Below are 20,108 nucleotides of genomic sequence, written 5' to 3'. Positions count from 1 at the left end.
GGGAACAAATCAAACTACTTTTATTAAATATTTTGATTTGTGTTTTTTAAGTAGTCACACTCACACTACTATATATAAATTATAAACTAAACTAGATATCATATATTAAAGAAAAAGTGACGAAGCCCTCCAGTGGTGAAGGTCGGATTCGCCGATTCGATTAGGGCACCGTGTGGCGGGGCGGCCAAGGGGTTCAAGGCGTTAGCCCGGATTGCTAAAGACGCCGGTTCGAATCCGGCCTTCGCCACTGTAGGGCTTCGTCACTTTTTCTTTAAGGGCCTACTGCAGCCGCGTCTGGCGCTTCGTAAACCACGCCCGCTAGTTCTTCCCTCCCCGCTAACACGCACACATGGAAACGCTTCGCGCCCCACGTGAAGTTTGTGTGACCTTTTAGCACCATCTAACGTTACAGAAGTTAACTACCATTATACGCGGTCGCTGCGGTCGGCCAGAAACTTAAATTCGGAAAAAATTGAAACAGATGGCGTTGTTACTTGTTCATAATAGCAAACAATAAAATAATTAATTCATAAACCTGCATATTTATTGTTGTTTTGGAAGACGTTAACAGCATAGAAGCAGCAGCGTATATAGCATATAAGTTAAGAGTATTGATAATAAGAAAATAGCACAAGAACAGAAAAGAGATTATTTTTGATAAAATATGATGAAAACAGATTTACTTGATTACGCTCACCTGACTTTGCGGTCACTAAATGCAAATTTCAACCTTATTGTTATGGGGTTACAATACCCCTGGGGTTGCAGGCGTCCATAGTCGTTATTATTATAAATGCTTTGGTTGAAATACTTTTTAACCCTCGAATTTTTCATAGGTACAGTCACCTGCAATAATATGTTACTCTTCGACGGCCGCAAAAATATGTGACACGCTCTTATGGCTCTACAAATAAGATCTAACATGATCTACCGCAAAACGGCCTTCGGTGTGTAACATATTATTGCAGCTGACTGTACTCGTATTCATTGTTGTATAGGTAGGTATTAATATCTTTTATCCGATCGATTTGCATTTATTTGAAATAAATCACAGTGTTTAGTAATTATATGTTTTATTGAATAAGAGATTATTTAGTTATGTAAGGAATACAGGGTGCCTTTTTGAAACACTCATTTTTAGGGTTCCGTAGCCAAATGGCAAAATACGGAACCCTTATAGATTCGTCATGTCTGTCTGTCTGTCTGTCCGTCTGTCCGTCCGTATGTCACAGCCACTTTTTTCCGAAACTATAAGAACTATACTGTTGAAACTTGGTAAGTAGATGTATTCTGTGAACCGCATTATATTTTCACACAAAAATAGAAAAAAAAAATTTTTTTTGGGGTTCCCCATACTTAGAACAACTGAAACTCAAAAAATTTTTTTTCATCAAACCCATACGTGTGGGGTATCTATGGATAGGTCTTCAAAAATGATATTGAGGTTTCTAACATATTTTTTTTCTAAACTGAATAGTTTGCGCGAGAGACACTTCCAAAGTGGTAAAATGTGTGTCCCCCCCCCCTGTAACTTCTAAAATAAGAGAATGATAAAACTAAAAAAAATATATGATGTACATTACCATGCAAACTTCCACCGAAAATTGGTTTGAACAAGATCTAGTAAGTAGTTTTTTTTTTAATACGTCATAAATCCCCTAAATACGGAACCCTTCATGGGCGAGTCCGACTCGCACTTGGCCGCTTTTTCTGGATAATTTTGAATTTCAATTGTCAGGGGAGCCTACATTATTTTTTAATACATTTTACAACGACAACAAACAAAAGTACAAATTCGCCGTATTTTTATTACCCGGGTCGATCGCAACAAAATAGAAAATCATGTTTTTCAAATCTAAGCGTTATTGTAATTTATCTCAAATAACCAAAAAGTCAATCTGACTAGAACTTAAAAACGAACTGAATTATTTTAATATGTCGATTTTTCTTGGTGACCCAGGAGAATTTTTTTTATCCCATACAAAAAGAGCGTATCCCAATCGCGTATCGGTTTTGGTTTTTACTTATAAGTGTGAAAAATATATTCTACCATATACGAAGGATGTGTGTTTTTTCATGTTTTATGTGTCTTTTTGTACAATAAAGTGTTTTACTGCTACTAATATATCATATTAACGATTAACTAAAAAGGTATTTACATCTAATTTAACTGGTAAATTATTAAAGTCCGCTAAAATTAATATATATTCAAAAAAATATTTGTTAATATGTCCCAAAATCATGGCTCATTTTTTAAGTCTCCTGACTTACCAAACATATCGCAACGAAGGCAAGGGTACAACGCGGCATCGTGAACCTAATAACGTAACGTTTCAGTTACTTTTTTAGTCGCCGACCATTTTATCCGGGGTACGAAAAGAGGTATTAGATCTATCCTGGGTCTAATATGTTATAAAAACATAGTTTTTTGAAAAATGTTCGTAGGTAGTACACAAAATTTACATTTTCTTTTAAATGTGATTTGGGTCATCGTTCTCCCTGGTGACTTTTCTGGTGACCCAAGAGACATCAATTTTATTATGACTCAGGAGACTTTTTTTCTATGCACTTTGATTTTTTTGATGCGCTAATTTTGTAATCTAAAATAACTTTAAACTGCTGATATACTTATATCACTTTGCTGATGAGTGGAAGTGGAATTTAAACTTAATTTATTGTTCTCTCCCTTGACATTTTGGCATACATTTGACATGCTGCAGTGCACTCCTAACGTTAATAAAGACATAATTTTTAGAAAAAGCTTTAGGAAAACTCACTCTTGAGCTTAAAACGATTAAGTCCTTATCATATTATGTTAGATTTTTAGTACAGACCCCAAATCAGTGAAAATGTGTCTTAGCCAACTAAATTTGTCTCTGGGAAAAGTACGATATCCCTAAAAATTGTACGTACATTTCGCATTTTTCTGAAGGAACGGAATTCATAAATTGGGTTATTATTATTTTTTCAGATTATTTGATTGCATTGACATATCACCAAGATAGATAGAACATTTAAGTTACCAGAAGAAAAGCATTTGTGTTCTTTTATACAGTGTGGAAAAAGTAGGTTCGATTCCCGGGCGCGACTAAGCGAATTTAAAAAAAAAAACAACGTGTTGCATTCCGGGAGTGCCGACAGAAGTGAAAACTCAATGACTAGTCCAAAATGTCTGCAGCACTATGTATAAATGACCCATCCTCCTTTCTATTGAAAACTTTTGGTTCCGAAATTGCTGGTCAGTGAGCTTGTTTAAAATTCGAAATTCAAATTTATAGCGTTAATTGTTTAAAATTCGAATAGAAATTGTAAAGTTACCTTGCAGACCTCGCATCTAAATATATTTGGTCATGATATTTTGAGTTTTATTCACCAGTACTAGAGTTCACTTTTATTAGCGATTTCATCAAGATGTAGCTTTATTGAATTATATTTGAGTGATATAAAGTTATAATACTGTGAGATCCTCGTATTTCAGCCCGTACAAGATTATAACCTTTTTCATGTAATGTCATTGAGTTTTTCTTTATTGATTTAAATGCCATCTAAACCTTACGGTCACATGATCGCCTTACACTGTCTCGAGTTTATCATTTTTTCCCCACCTCAAAAAGTGCCTAGCGCCGCTAAAGAAGTTTTCACTTCAAAAATCTTTGAATGCAGTTGTTTCTTTAAAAAACAATAATGTTTCATTTAAGTAAAATGAGCAAACTTAAGGTTTTAAGGCACTTTCCCTCCAGGGCCCATAATTTTTTTCCACCCGGTAGTAGACAACTATTTTTTTCGACTAAATGAAGTTTTATTAGATAAATCGTTGATCACATGGTTCGTTTCACACATCACATCAAATCGTTTGTCATCACAATCAAAATTTGTCAAAAGTAATGAAATTTATGCCAAAAAAACATAAATAAAACATATAAATTCAACACATTTTTTTAATAAAAATCTTTCTCGATGATATAAAAAAGAACATCGACAAATTATGTTCAAAGAATTAATATCAAAACAGATGTCATAATTAGGATTGGCTACTTTAAGAAAGGGACAGAGAGATTTAATCCTCTCGCTCTGCACGTTTTTCTCATTCCTCCTTGTCAAGCCAAAATAAACTATAAAATGATAGTAACACAGTACATTGTAATATTCACTTTTTCCACGGTATCATGTCATTGTAAATTACTTATGTGAAATTGTAGTGGCGTGCGACTTTCAAACCGGAGGTCACGGGTTCGAACCCCGGCCCGTGCAAGTGAGTTTTTGTAAGTAGGGACTTTTTTTAGTGGTACTTAAATATAATAACTTTTCGTATTATTGAAATAAAATATTTTATTCAAACAAACTTAATAATATAATAATTAAAACGAATAATATCAATTAGTTTATAATATTTATTCAATTATTTTAAATTATTTGAGCATGAAACATACTAGATTTATTTTTATCATTACAATAGAAAAAAAGCAAAAAATATATTCTTATAGATATTTTATTTTCAAACAAAAATAAAGCAAAAAGTTACGGTTAGATTCTGATGGCTATATACCAAACAGCTACCGATACATTTCAATATCTGTCGAAATTTCCTAACCCGTTGTAACTGACAAAGAGTATAGATTTCGACGTAGCATGACGTAGCTAAGCAAACACGCACACATGCGTAACATATAGGCCTGTAAGAAGGCACCATCATAGGTTTACCTCCGATTCCGTTACTACTCAATGGAGTTACGACTCAACGTTTATTGGATATTAAAATTTTACGTAATTCGGAGCGCTGCGCGAAGTGACATAGGTCTTACCTCTTTGAGGCACGACGGCCATCTAACATTACTGGCATAAAGGATGCATTTATGACTTTGACGCATGACAGAAAGAGAAACCGAACTGCGTAAAATGGGCGTTTGCTGTTGAATTCATGAAATCAAAAATCGATAATAAATCCATCGGTAAAGGATAATAAGTTAATATTTAGTTCTTTGAAAGTTAAGACGAGATGAAAACCTTTGCTGTAAGGTGGATTGTGCTGGATATGGATGTGTTTTCTAGTTGCACGAAACTAAAACCGAAAAATGAACACGTAAGTTTGGATTTATTTTCTATCGAGAAAATTTTAAGCATTCGTGTTTCGACTACTACGAAATCACTTATCATATAGTCAAGAAACATATATCCGAAAATCACTACTGTTTGTTTCCGGGGCTAGCCACTGCCACGTTTCTAAGATCCTGTTATTTTTCGATGCACGGCCTTAATATAAGTATGACATCTATTTCAGTTTATAATATATTGCTTAGAGTTTTGCTTTATGTGGTCAAGAGTGTATTGGGAGTTCTACTGCGCTCTGTAGATACTGCGTATTCGAAAGAACTCGAGTTTAATAATACGACAGAACCTTCTGTTAGTACTATTAAATAAAATATAATTTATTCCATTTTGAAATTGCATTGCAATGCATTGTTCGGTGTACAACGGTGTGTAAAAGTTTAATACAAAATGCCATCTTACCTAATAATAACTATTTGGTTAACAGAACTGGGTTAATAGACTAACTTAATGTAAACACTCCCGCCATAGCACAATGCAAATCGTTAATTAACCAACATAGTAAGAAGGCCATTCCGAACTTTAAAAATCACATCTTAATTTTTTATAAGTATCTTTGCATCTCACTCCTATACCTATGTATTGGTGCGAGCTACAGTTATGCAGAAATGTTAATTTAAAAAAATGAAAAAAATAATTAAGATTAGATTCTGAAAGTTCGAATACGCTTCAAGGTTAGTTAATTCACCGGACAAATAGTGCAACGGTGCAGCAGCAAATGAACTTGCCAATTCATTCATAATGATTACAGAAGCGGCTACGCAAACCTCTTGCTTTGGAATTTCGTGCCAAACTCTTTAAATGTCGAGATGACAAAATGATGTGCAGTAGGCACGACGAGTTAGCACGAGTGCGTTGCGACAGTATCTCGCGTGTGAGATAGACATACAGTCATACACCCACCCCTTTCTAGTAGAAAAAGACGGGTAATGTAGGGCCGGTAGGATTTAGAAAGTGAAAGTGAGGGACCTGGGAAAACGCTTGCGGGATAGGGGTTGCGATCCTAGGTCTGGTTCGTACCTGGTCCAGCGTATATCGTTGGCTATTCAGCGCGGGAACGCCGCTGGTATTTTGGGGACATTTGTGCCGGGTACTTACCGAATTAGGATATAGGTTTATGGTTTATTATGTATTTTGTAATGACCAATTTCCTTTATAATTTGACGATGCGTGTTGCGGATGACATATGTGACAAAATGCATTTTAATTTGACGAAACCTGAGGTGGATGGGCTTTCTGTATGATGACGAAGCCTGCGCTTTAGAAAGTACCTAATCGTCTGTAGACAAACGCCAATCAAAAAGTAATAATGTATCGGGATGACAGAGGATGCGGAAAGACGTGTCATCTTTTTCATAGCGTCGATCGATCGTAAAATCTCTATGTATATCTTGAAACGCCGCCATTTCACAATATGCCGTATGATTCGTAAAAAAATCCTATGCCATATCGACGTATTTGTCGATGTTCTTGATGTTAGCTGTGTTTACTGCGTAATGGTGTCGGAATCACAAAAAAAACAACGGGTTGCGATCAGGGAGTGCCGGCAGAAGTGAAAACTCAATGACTAGGTAGTGCAAAATGCACTATGTATAATTGCCATCTAGCGTTAGCGTTAATTACTTGAAACCCCTAAGCACATCACTGTTAGTACTAGAGTTATATTAATACCAGTTAGAGCGAAACTCACTAGATGGCATTTAAATCAATAAAGAAAAACTCAATGCATTACATGTAACAGTTTTTCGATCAGGTCACGTGTCCGTCTTACGGTCACGTGATTGTCTTACGCTGTCTCGAGTTTAACATTTTTTCCCCACCTCAAAAAGTGCACAGCGCCGCTAAAGAAGTATGTACCTACTTCAAAAAATACCTTAAAGTACCAACCAACATTGACGCCTTTTAACCATGCGCCTATTTACCGCCAATACTTCAAACCAAGGCTTCTGCCAATCTGTGATGTCGATGTCGTTCTAATGAGTGCCGCGAAGCGATAACAGCACGCCTATTCCTACGGCCAACCAAGCACATCGCCTTATTTACAAACCAGCATAATCCTAACCTCGAAATCTAAACAACTATACTAAACCAAAGATTGCTCTATACTGGTCCGTCGTATTGGTTTCACTGAGTATGTTTAATTATAAGCCAGCTCTACATATCGCTTGACTATCAAATCTCTGATAACATATCACACTCTTACCCATAAAATGCCATATTGTTTTACATAGGAAGCGTTAACGCAACTATCGTTCACGATTTTTTTAATAATAATGCCCTAATAATGTGACTGTTATAAGGAAAATAATAATGAATAATGTATGGGCGACGGTGATATTCTGTTTAAGTTTGATAGTGTTAGTGTGTGCTGAGTTTAGTGACAGTGAAGGTAAATAAATAACAAGTACAGTATAGTCATATCAGCAAACCGAGACACATACTTCCTGACAAGTTTTATCTTATTAGAAAGTAGGTATTATAAAAGTAAAGTCTAATTACATGTTCTACCCATTAATTAATAAAGATAGGGTGTAAATGCCTAAACATGTTACATTATAAAGAATTAACGCATTTTAGTATTTTTAGTTTACCCTGCTGGGCCCAATAAAATTTTTTGAACAGGACTTTAACTTTTTGCTGTATTAGTATACCTACACTAATATGATATCTTACCAATAGCCTCAGTTTATTAAGTGGTACCTAACTGCTGATTTTTTCCGTATAAAATGCATTATTCTTATCATGGAAAAGTTTCGATAAATAGTTTGTTAAGTGTCTTACCAAGTTTATTGCGCCGTAGACGTGAAGTGTGCAATATAAATGAAATTACTTCCAGAACAATGCAGGATCTCACACTGCATAGGCAAAGAATACCAGTGCATAGGCGATAGATGCTACTGCGCGGTTGGCTATATACCCAACCCAACACAAACTGTTTGCCTCAAATGTCCAGGTAATTTGGTAAATAAGTAAATGGTTGGTAGGTGAGCGATTGATTGGCTAAAATGATCACCCGGTAACATCATCGTTTTCGTATTTCTTAGGTTTTTTTAGGTACCTATAGCTACACAATGTTTTATATCCGGCCCGTTAAATGTTTAATGGCCTTCTGAGTTACTAATGTGTTGCAGAAAGTTTTTTGACATATATTTGTATTGCATAATGTTACTTGGCAGAAATGTCGTTTGGCAGAATTACCTTTCGCATAGTATCATTTAGCATACAATCACTTCGCAGAGTTTTATAATCCAGAACCATATTTTGGCATACTGTTGATGATCATAATAGTATTTTAAACGAATATTGATTGCGCAGATAAATGTATTGCATACTATTTTGGTGACATAAAGCTATCAAGTTTAATTAAAGGTGATGTTATAAATGGTTTTAATTGACTTACCAATATGCTGCGGTACCTAGTATGCTCTAACATAATCTGTTTTTATGGCAGTTGATCTTACTTTTCTGGTAGCCGTTCGTTTTTGTAGGAGGTCGCAGCTCTAACCTAACCTATTTTTCTGACAGCCGTTCGTTTTTGTAAGAGAGGTCACAGCTCTAACCTGACCTAACTTATTTTTCTGACAGCCATTCGTTTTGTAGGAGGTCGCAGCTCTAACCTAACCTAACCTATTTTTCTGACAGCCATTCGTTTTTGTAGGAGGTCGCAATTCTAACATAACCTAACCTTCTTTTCTGGCACACGTCCAATTTTGTTGGGGTTTTCTGCTAGCAAAAAAATCATTATGCCATAATAAGAGTATGCTGCAGGATGGTTAAATGATGGTACATAAAATTATGCTAAATGAAAGTCGGCAACAGTAATATTCTGCTTAATGATATGCTGCAAAATGTATTGTATGCGTAGTAAATAGTAATGCCAAGTAATAGTTATGCAAAATTATCATTCGACTAAAAGTGTTACTGCGATACATGTTATGCGAAATGTATTTCTGACAAACAATATTATGCCAGATGAGGGGAACCCTTGATGGCCAACCACTAACTACTATATACACAGCTGGAAACCAGTAAGGTCACTTTTCGAGAAGCATGACTGGCAACTGTCTCAACTTCGCAGTTAGATAGCGTACCTACATTGGCTACATTGATAGGTTCATTATGTTACTTTGTGCCAACTGAAATCCTAATTAGAAAACAAATAATCATTGTTAGCACGTATGCTACAATTTAATTGGTTGATGCTGAATGCCGACTCTTATCAACACACTGTCACAATTAAACGGATTTAAGGTATGATTTGCAGATTATATTTTATTGTAGATAATATGCAATCGGAATCGGTTATCAATAGGTATACTGCCATGAACAGGCTTTTTTATACCCCTGGTTTATCGTGAGAAATGGGATTTAGTCATACCTATTATTATCTCTCCAATGCTGCACTTTATTTTCTTTCACGTCATAACATAAAAATAGACATAAAAAAATAGTATGTTTTATATTTCGTTCTGAGCTTATTCAGAACCGAATATTTAAAAACGAAAATCGAATTTGTTAACGCCACCACCCTTGTACGTTGACTTGACTTGATATAAAGTCAGTACATTTCGTGCCCCACCCGCCACGACTTGAAATGGTATACGGGTTGTCTACGTGCAATTTTTGACACATGGCGTTGATGACACATTACTTCACACAGCTCACACACACACACACACACACACATTACATTACACAGCTCAGTTAAGAAAGCACATCAAATATTTTATGTTGGTAATTCATAACAATCAATCAGATTCATATGTTTTCCCATTTATTTATAATAACTTTATTTTCTTTTCATTTTGTAAGAATTTGATATGTTTTCTGAAAGAGCTATGTATGATTCCAGCATGTGCATATTATTTGTACATTTTTTTTAATCAAATTTCTATTACACCTTGTGTATAATTGCATGAATTCTATAGTAATTTAAATTGTATTTTTTTTCCTTATTTTCTCGTAATGCATGTTAATTATAAGATGTATTTTTTTTTTAAAGATGAGTCCCGCCGAGTTTGTTGCCGGTCCCATATTGGGATACCCTCCTCCAATTGAGGGGGGATTTAAATCTTCTCGGGGCAGAGGTGTAGGGTTGGAGCCGGTCTACCTAGCTTTATTTGACGTTCATAAGCGCATTGTAATTATGCCTACTTGAATAAACTATCATTTATCTTTTTTTATCTTCACTAACGTGGCGGATAAAAGGTTGAGCGAGTGAACTTATATCATCAATATATTTTCGATGTGATTTTGTTAGTCTTATTCACATTCTTAAATGAAGCCCCCGGAAACCACAGTTGAATCTACGAGATACACGTTCACATTAAAATGAATAAGAATATTTCATGTCTTGCTTTAATGGGTCGTTATATGAAGTCGTAATAAACCGACTGCACTTAAATAATCGAACACGTTCTCATGAAAAATTACGTAAGGAAGCATTATACAATACATACATGTTAAGCACCGACCTAACTACACTCATTGCATACTATACTTTGTACACTATACAGGGTGGCCAAAAAGTCGTGGATCAAACGAAACAGGGAGATAAAGGAGGTCATTTCCAACAAGCAATCTTTCTATAGCATGGCCATAACTTCATTGCACGAAAAGTTATGAATTTTTGTTTTTTCTTCAATGAATACAATTTTTGTAGTATTGATACATTATCTAGTCACAATTCAACATCTTTTGTTTTATTGCTTTTAATCAATTTATTTTTTTATTGTGTAAATTGTAAAAAAAACTCTGTAGTTTCATAAAAAAAATCATAACTTTTCGTGCAATGAAGTTATGGCCATGCTGTAAAAAGATTTTTTGTTGGAAATTACCTCATTTATCTCCCTGTTTCGTTTGATCCACGACTTTTTGGCCACCCTGTATAGTGTAAGACAAAGAATAGCATGATTATCTCTGTCTATGTTTGAAATAAGACAGTGCTTTGACAAACTATAATCAATGAAAAGTTTTTACAGAATACATGGAAAAATGTTACGGAGCATGCTGTAACCCACACGGCAATGGTAGCCTACAGTGTTTTCAGGGGGTATGTCAGCGTTGCTATGACCCTCTTGACAATTGGATTTGCAGGTCAGTATCAATAATTGTCGATATCGATACTTTTACATACCTATAAATACACCATCAGATATATCGGAGCGGCCAAGGTGCTCAAAAATATCTGAACATGCATAATAGAGGCTTTGTCAGATATTTGTGACACCTTGGTCGCTCCAATATATTTGATGGCGACTGCACAATTGCACATTGTTGATTTGTTATTTTATGACATACTTAGTCGTTAAAATGTCAACCACTAACCTACTTTATTCTACAGTTGATGATGAAGAAATGGATATTCCGATGTACCTACTTCTTTTGTTACCTATTTTTTTTTACATTTATCTTTTATTCTAGAAACATTCTAGATTAGTATTTTTTATACAATTTTTATGTTTGACGAGCTTTTTGTGCATTCTTAGTGTTAAATTTGAACTGTAGGTATAATAATCCAATGTTATTATGGAATAATATTAACATCAATAAATTGCTCTGATAATTAGATTAAGATAATATGTAGGTATGTAATACCTAATTACTTAGTAATTACTATTACACTACATAAGTGCTTGTTGGTAGGCCTACATGCATAAAGTAGGTATATTTTGAATTTGAATTTGAGTGACCTAGGTACTCTAAGAATCATTCGGCAAATTAACATTTTATGAACTTGTGGACAAAAAATCCTGGCATGTTTCTATTATTTTGTAAGTCTGATTTTGTATGCTACGACGGTGGAAAACAAGCATAGTACAGCTTTGCTGATAGAAGTTGCTGTCCTATTAAAATCCTTTTTCAAGACTTTTATAATTAATATTATTATATTAGGTATATAATTATACGTGCTTCGTTTCAGAGACCCCCTGGATCAAATACTGCTGATATCCATAACCCAGGTGGTTATGGCTACGGCGCTGGTGCTGGGCATTATCGCAACATTCGTGCTTCTGTACAAACTGTGTGCCGCAACCAACTTGAGGTACCTAAATGTACCTATTAACTAGTGGCCGACCGAAACTGGGATGTTTGGCGAAACCGAAGTTTCGGTTTTGCTTTAGTTTCGGGTTAGGTACACGCATTTAGGACCAAATGAAGTTATAAAACGATTTCAAGCTTGCTGGAAATAAATTTTTCGAAAAAATTCAATTTGATTGGCCTATAATTAGCATTTTTTTTGTCATTCTAGGCCATCCAGCAGTAGAAGTCGGCTATCCGTCGGTAGCCTCCAAGTATATGTCGAGGAAAGACTAAGAGATGCGCCACCTAGGTAAGATCAGGACCGCATATTTTATTTTTTCGTGCAGGTCCGTGGGCCGCAATTCAAAACTCGTGCTTTATTTTGGGCGGAAAACCATTATAACCTCCTAAGACCCAGAAGCATTTGTTTTGTTTTTGAATTTGGACCCCTTAGTTGCTCAATGAAAGTTCAAAATATGGGTGGTGGAAGGTGGGCCAAAATGGTTACTGAGTGGGACCCACGGAACACAATAGACGGTGCAGGCCGGAGTTCAGGCAGACCGAAAAGGAGATGGCGGGACGACTTGGACGCATTCTACCCCAAATGGTGGGAAAATGCCGATGACAGGGTTGAGTGGAAAAAACGAGGGGAGGCCTTTGCCCAGCAGTGGGACACCAAAATAGGCTAGAGAAAAAAAAATGTACAAAAAATTGTAAGCGGGGACTTAGGAGGATAAGTTATAAGCTATTAGGAGGCTTATTCCAATTGCAATAACAGGTTATGAATTTGTTATGAATATCATGATTCATGAATGTGATCTGTCAGCTGTCAAAACTGAAGTTTAGTTACATTTTTGGTTGAAGAAAGGTCCCTACAATTATGCTGAAGCTGTGAGCAACACCGGCTACCGACACGTCGGGACAGAAGCCTCATATCATAAAGTCCGCCATGCCATAGAGAAAAAAATACATAGATTGCTCACTCCATACATCAGTTTTGGTACCAAAAAGACTATTTTCAGTGTCGACATCTGGCATCGAGTAGCGGAATTATCAGTACTGCTACTTGACAATAGCAGCAAATATGGAGTGAGCACTCTTGTCTTACTATATTTCTCTATGGCCAAGCTTAGGCTAGACCACAGAACAAGTAGAATGGCGATGCGAGCAGGGTACGTGTCGCCGCCGGTTATGAGCAAACGCTCGCATGCTAGTACTCGCCCGCGCTGACCGAAAAACGTAAACATGCCTTTTGCGCCACAATAACGTTCAGATCAAGAAGCCAGACATCAAATCTGTCTAAAGGAGGCGTATCCATTCACCAGGCACACAAGTTTTTACTACCGTTGCGCGAGAAATGTGGAAATGTGGAGAGGAACGAGCGGCGACACCGGTTCCGATACTAACTGCGCGCGATAGCCGTTCTAACCTCTTTAATATGTTCTGTGGGCTAGACCATTTCGTTTTTTTAGTTGTGTCTTGTTTATTGTACAGGATAATGTAGTAGGTAGGTAGGTACCTAGTTTTAATCCAGGTTATCAACTAAGTATTTCAATAGGTACATATTAAAATATATGAAACATTTCAGGTACTCGCGAACAGCGCCAGCTGGGTCTTCAGTTTATCCAGCAGTTGCATTTTTGAACGCAGGATTCGTAAGTACCTATGGGCATATGATATGATATATTATAATAGTAGTTAGGTATTAATAAGGAGCTAGAGGCCCACTGGACTACATATACGCAAGCTTATATGGCAAGCGTTAAGAGCACAAATGGTCCCCGAGTATTACATTAGTATTATACAGGATATGTATAGCTGCGTAACAACAAGAGTAGTAACACCAGTGGGCACGAGTGAAAGCTTTGAGGTCAAGGTCGGGGTTCACCAAGGGTCAGCATTAAGCCCCCTGCTTTTTAATATTGTTATGGACTACATAACAAGGGATATCCAAAAGCCGGCCCCGTGGACGCTTCTGTATGCGGATGATGTTGTTTTAATTGAGGAATCCCTAACGGAAATCCAAAACAACCTGGATAGATGGTGCACGGCCTTGGAAGGTTGCGGGCTACGAGTAAGCCGCCAAAAAACCGAATATATGCACTGCCGCTTTTCAGAAACCACTAACGTGCAAAACGTGGCGCCAACTATTGAAGGGATACCTCTGAAACGAGTAGAGGAATTTAAATACCTTGGATCCATAGTCAACACTGAAGCTAACGCCGTAAAAGACCTAGACAACAGGATCAAGACAGGCTGGCTCAAGTGGAGGTCACTCTCTGGGGTCCTGTGTGACCCAAAAATTCCTATTCGAACTAAAGGCGCCGTATACAAGCAAGCGGTTAGACCGGCCATGCTATATGGGTCCGAGTGCTGGGGAGTCAGGAAAAGTGAAAACCAGAAAATACATGTTGCCGAAATGAAAATGCTACGATGGGCAGGAGGAGTTACGAGGCTAGACAAAATTCGGAACTCATACATTCGAGGGACTTTTAAAGTAGCTGACATAACACAAAAAATGCAGGAAACCCGTCTACGCTGGTATGGCCACGTCATGCGCAGGTCTCTGGATCATATGACCAGAAAGGTCCTGGCCATAGATGAAGTCAATAGGGGAAGAGGCCGCCCACCGACAACCTGGACAAGGACTATTAACAATGATATGCTGACGATAGGCTTAACGCCAGAACTAACTCAGAATCGCCATGACTGGCGCAAATGTATTAGGAGGGCTGACCCCGAATAGGGAAAAAGCCAGGGGAATGAAAGATATCAAAATTATTATAGTTATATATTTTTATATTAAAGGAAAAATTGAAAGAAATCGCCTCGCCTCCGGCAAGACTCGAACTTACGACCTTTCGGAACACGGCAACGGTCTCATCGTGACCGCTGCCACCAACTGAGCTAGGTACGCAGAAAAATATTGTTTTGAATGAATGAATGAATGAATGTTTCTTTATTCAGGCAATAGACCCATTACATAATTTTAAGATAAAAATACAATAAATTTAAAAAAGTAAAAATATATAAAAATAAAAATAAAAAGGAAAGAAATGTAAATAAGTAATTGTTTTTTGCATTTCAGATACACGATAGCAGTGTACCTCCGCCGCCTTACAGCCCTGAGAGGAAAGAGGAAGAAACACTACCTCCAAGCCCTCAAATGCATATGTAATATAGAGAAGTTATTTATAGTTTAATAAATATAATAAATCACTTTAAAATTGTATAATAATCGTTTTTTTTTGCCAAAGCCCGTTTGGCCCGGCATGACTTGACGTAGGACTGAGTCTGTTAGGGTCCATTCTAGAGATTGGCTGAATCAGAGCTGCTGAGCGTCATGGATGGAGGGCGAACAACTCTTTGCGCCATGATAACGGTTTTCTTTGTGTTTGCGCTCATTGAATAAATAGAAATACTTATAATAAGACAAGAGTGCTCACTCCATACATCAGTTAGACTATTAATTTCAGTGTCTACATCTAGCATCGAGTAGCGGAACTAACAGTACTGCTACATCTATTGTCATTGTCAAGTAGCAGTACTGATAGTTCCGCTACTCGATGCTAGATGCTACTAGTCTTTTTGGTACTAAAACTGATGTATGGAGTGAGTAATCTATATGACTACGGTCAATTAAATGTGCGAAGAATAGGAAATTTGTAACGAGTGGCGATAATTAATTAAAGCACGACCGAAGGGAAGACAGTACATACAGACAGTAAATTATTACATTACAGCCATGTAGTTTTATTTTGGTATTTATACATTTCTATCTCTCAAATAGGCATCAGTTCGTGCAGTACGAGGAGTCACGGTCGGCACCATTCTTGGTGAGGTCAGGTATAGGTCAGGGCAGCAACCTCGGTCCCTTGCTGTTTCTTGTCATCATCAATGACCTGCCGGCAGTGGTCACGTATTCGACCTGCTTGCTGTTTGCCGACGATTTAAAGCTGGCACTACCAATTGATACCCCTCACAATTCCATTCAATTTCAATCGGATATCGACGCCGTACATATCTGGGCCCAAAATAATAGTCTCACCCTTAATGAGGATAAGTGCTCAGTGATGTCGTACACACGTGCTCGTGAGCCTGATACACATCTAAAATATACCATTGACGCTAAACCACTGAAACATGTAAATGAAGTAAAAGACCTCGGCACATGGTTTGACGTTCGACTTACATTTAACCCTTTAATGCTCAAAAAAAATTTTTATTTTTTTTCGGGTTTCGAGCTCTTAAATGAGTTCCAAGGGGTAATATAAACTACAGAAAAATAATAAAAAAAATATTTTGTATATGATGTTCTAGAAAACATATGCTAAGAATACTTGACATTGCCCAACTTTCAACATTTGACCATTGGCAACCAATGTCCAGTATTCTTGACATTGCGCATGGCTTAGAGAAAATAAATTAATAACAAATTTTTAGTTTTTATATAAAAAGTTATTATTGAGCAACGCCAAAAGAGTAGAAACATTTTATTATTGCTACTAGGCAAGGCATTCATCTCAATTTGCATTGATGAGCACTTCATGTTCATGTTTCCTTTTTTTGAAATACCTACATCGTTCGTATGAGGTGTACACTGGCAAGTGTCCTGTTATTATACTGAACTACAGGTGGAGGCCATGGAACTACTGTTGCTTTTCTGACCACCAACATATCAGCTAAATTAACACCTCCCAATATGAGCGTTGTATAATGTTTTACGGTCTGAGGGTAGTCGACGTTGATCCGGGCTCTTTCAACTACGCGAAGCCTTATAGCTTGTTCTACGAAAATCTGGATATCCAAAGAAGTTCGTAAACCTCATTCGTCAATTTCACGATTGTATGAAAGCGTAGGTTCAACATGAAAACGAACTCTCTGAGGTGATCCAGGTTACAAGCGGAGTGAAGCAGGAATGTGTCACTCTTTGCCATATACTTCTCAGTGGTGATGAGAGAAGCTTTAAAGTGTTGTGGAAATCAAAAAACCACTAAATGTGAGGACTGAGAAAGGTGTCTTTGACATATCAAGGTTCAAGGTAGGGTTGCCAACTATTTTTTGGTAGAATATAGTATTTTCCAGAATAGGGCATCAAAAATATAGTACATTTCAAAAAAATATGGTACTTTTAGATAAAATACTAAACATAAGTGTAACATACGTTTAATCGGAAATATAGTATTATAGCGTACTATATATTTTTCCAAAAGTATATAGTACAGAGAGCCAAAATATAGTACAATACTTAGTACGGTTGGCAACCCTAGTTCAAGGCGAAGTCTAAAGTGTGACAAGTCTCCATATTAGAGATACTCTACCTGCGCTGACGACGTATGCCTTATGTCTGATAGTATGCCAACAATTCGGCCTGGTAATAAGTGCTTCCAATACGCAAATCCTCAAACAAGCACCCCGGGGAGTTGAATCTGATTCAACACCACTTCAAAACCGCTGAATTTAGATGGGAAACCAATAGATGAAGTCTGTCATTTTAAATATCTTGGGAGCACCATACGACATGACAATACTCTGGCTTCAGAAATACCATCTCGCATTGCCAACGCTACTGCCAGTTTCGAGCGACTCACTGATCGTGTGTGGAGGTCCCATGATATCAATCTTGAGACTAAAGGGGCATAGATTACCAGTTCGCCGGACGATATCAGCCTGTCAGTTATACGCAAAAGGTGATAGTTCCGAACAACTGACAGGCTGATATCGTCCGACGAACTGGTAATCTGTGGGCTCCTTTGGATAAACGTCCATAAGGCCCTAATAATCCCAGTCCATCTGTATGGCGCAGAGATATGGTGCCTGATGTGCAAGCCAGATATCAAAAGACTAGACACCTGCCACCTAAGATGTATACTTAGGATTAAATGGCAGGATCGTATTCCAAACTCCGCGTTCCGCGGTTCTGCGTCGTTCCGGGATGTACGGCATGGAGGCACTATTGATGCAGCGTCTGCTCAGGTGGTGTGGGTATGTTCTCCGAATGGACGATCGCCGCTTGCCTAAAGCTATATTCTACTTAGAATTAGCAAAGGGTAAGCACGGCGGCCAATACCTCCGATATAAGGACGTACTCAAGCGTCACCTAAACGCGTGTGCTATCGATCCTGCACGTTTGGGAAGAGCTCGCTGCGAAACGGTCATCTTGGTGGTCTACCACCTTTGAATCCATCAAGTCGTGTATGTTGCATCTTTTCTCATATTATACTTTATCTTCGCAATGTTAAAAATACTTAACAGCCCAACAAGAATGTACTTTATTCAGAGTCGCGCAATGCTAAGAATGCTTAACATGCGTTACACTAAGTACATTTCTAAGAATCTCGCGAAGCTAAGCATTCTTAACACACATAATGGTAGCCCAGTCCTGTGTTAGTTAGGCTTCCATTTTATTCTCCCTCAAGAATACATTGTAATAGTATTTCAATAAATATTATAGGTATAAATATTTTTAAATATTTTACTATACATATAATAAAGCTGAAGAGGGTCGAAAGTCTGTACATAGAAGATATTCGAAAAAAAGTTGGTTGGGGATACTTAGAATCGATAACAGAACACGTTCCAACAGTTTTTATAATTTTTGTCTGTTTGTCTGTTTATCTGTTTGTCTGTTTATCTGTTTATTTGACCGCGCATCACGTGAAAACGGCTGAACGGATTTTGATGCAAACTTTACTAATCTGTCAAGAAAATCCCTGGCCTTATTTTAGGCTAGAAAAATTCAACCCCTAAAAGGGGGGGTGGCCAATACACTCAATTAAGTTATGTTAGCACCTGAATCTTATGGCGCTAACTTAAGAAAGTGGTGCAAACTTTTATTTTTTGTGTATGTACTTTGTAAAAAAAAACAAAAATTTTCTTAGTCAATGTCAAACGTCTTTGCAAATACATATTAAATCACATTTATTGACGGGTCTATCGCGGGTCTATTGACAATAATTAACATTATGTGAAGTGGGTGGTTTGAAAATATGATGTCTACCCTAAACTTTTTCATACACTTTTCGTCCCGACGAAACTACCCGTAGTTGCACAAATCTCTGTTTTGACATTTTGTTGGGACATCAGTTAGCCGCAACCACGACCAGTGAAACCTGTGTCGAAACGTCGGTAAATATAGGTAATAAAATAAATTTCGAGATAGGCCAGTCTATAAATGTGAGTTAATATGTGTTCAAAACGCGAAAGTTTTTAAATTTTAAATAGTAAATGTCAAACAATTTGGGACTTGCATTTTAAACGCGTTACCATACCTTTCCGAAAAAAACTAATTTTTCGCGAAATTCTCGCAACGTATTGAGGTTACAAGGTAGCACGGTCTCAGGAATCTGAGGAAGAATCGGAGACGTTCACGCAGTGCGAAGAACGGTTGACCGCTTAGCGGATTCACACGACAGACGCGCTCGACGGTAAGTACAGTGGTGCATCAGCGGGTACTGGAGAGAGTCGTACGTCTATACTTGCGCATACACATGCGCGGATATTGGCGGAAATCGAAAGTGAACAGGCAGTATATACCTAAATCCATTAACACTGTCTTGAATGAAGGCAACGTCACAACAGACCCTCTGGAGTTCCTAAACTCATTGAGTGCTTCAGGACTCCCAGCACACACATTAACCTACATTAATACTATTGTTCTGTGTTTAAGCACTGACAGCCTGGACGCTTCGGGCCTTCCGCCCTACGCGGAGCTCGGCCTTCGGCCTTCGCACTTAGACACTTATACTTTTGTTCTGTGATTAAGCACTAACATCCAGGACGCTTCGGGCCTTTGGCCCTACGCGGAGCTCGGCCTTCGGCTTTCGCATTAGATATCCACACCAAAATTCAACCATTGCGGCTGTGTCCCTGACAGCCTCTCTCAATTTATTCTATCAAAAAAATTCGCGCTCGCTGCGCTCGCGTTTTTAACTTTTAAGGTTAAGCCTACTTTGATAAAGGTGGCATTCTGGGCACCC

At 37.5% G+C, this 20,108-nt stretch overlaps 1 protein-coding gene across 1 annotated transcript; it reads left to right on the top strand.

The window, feature by feature from the left end:
• The first annotated feature begins 7,294 nt into the window (after positions 1 to 7,294).
• Positions 7,295 to 15,356, top strand: LOC134649844 (uncharacterized). Its single transcript, XM_063504680.1, has 7 exons — positions 7,295 to 7,495; positions 7,943 to 8,059; positions 11,088 to 11,202; positions 12,029 to 12,151; positions 12,359 to 12,439; positions 13,718 to 13,784; positions 15,218 to 15,356. Exons 1-7 carry the CDS (start codon positions 7,417 to 7,419, stop codon positions 15,305 to 15,307), a joined length of 672 nt encoding a protein of 223 aa, XP_063360750.1. The 5' UTR covers positions 7,295 to 7,416; the 3' UTR covers positions 15,308 to 15,356.
• The last annotated feature ends 4,752 nt before the right edge of the window (positions 15,357 to 20,108 follow it).

Source organism: Cydia amplana, chromosome 7, assembly GCF_948474715.1.
Source record: "Cydia amplana chromosome 7, ilCydAmpl1.1, whole genome shotgun sequence".
Classification (NCBI taxonomy): domain Eukaryota; kingdom Metazoa; phylum Arthropoda; class Insecta; order Lepidoptera; family Tortricidae; genus Cydia; species Cydia amplana.
The sequence above is the reverse complement of the archived record's forward strand: the minus strand, read 5'-3'. Positions and strand labels throughout refer to the sequence as shown.

What these genes read in the sequence shown, in the direction of transcription:
- LOC134649844 (XM_063504680.1), top strand. Translation starts at nt 7,417, where the DNA reads ATGAATAATGTATGGGCGACGGTGATATTCTGTTTAAGTTTGATAGTG. An exon ending in CTTGACAATTGGATTTGCAG is followed by an intron (nt 11,203 to 12,028) that starts GTCAGTATCAAT and finishes GCTTCGTTTCAG; the next exon opens with AGACCCCCTGGATCAAATAC. An exon ending in TGTGCCGCAACCAACTTGAG is followed by an intron (nt 12,152 to 12,358) that starts GTACCTAAATGT and finishes TTGTCATTCTAG; the next exon opens with GCCATCCAGCAGTAGAAGTC.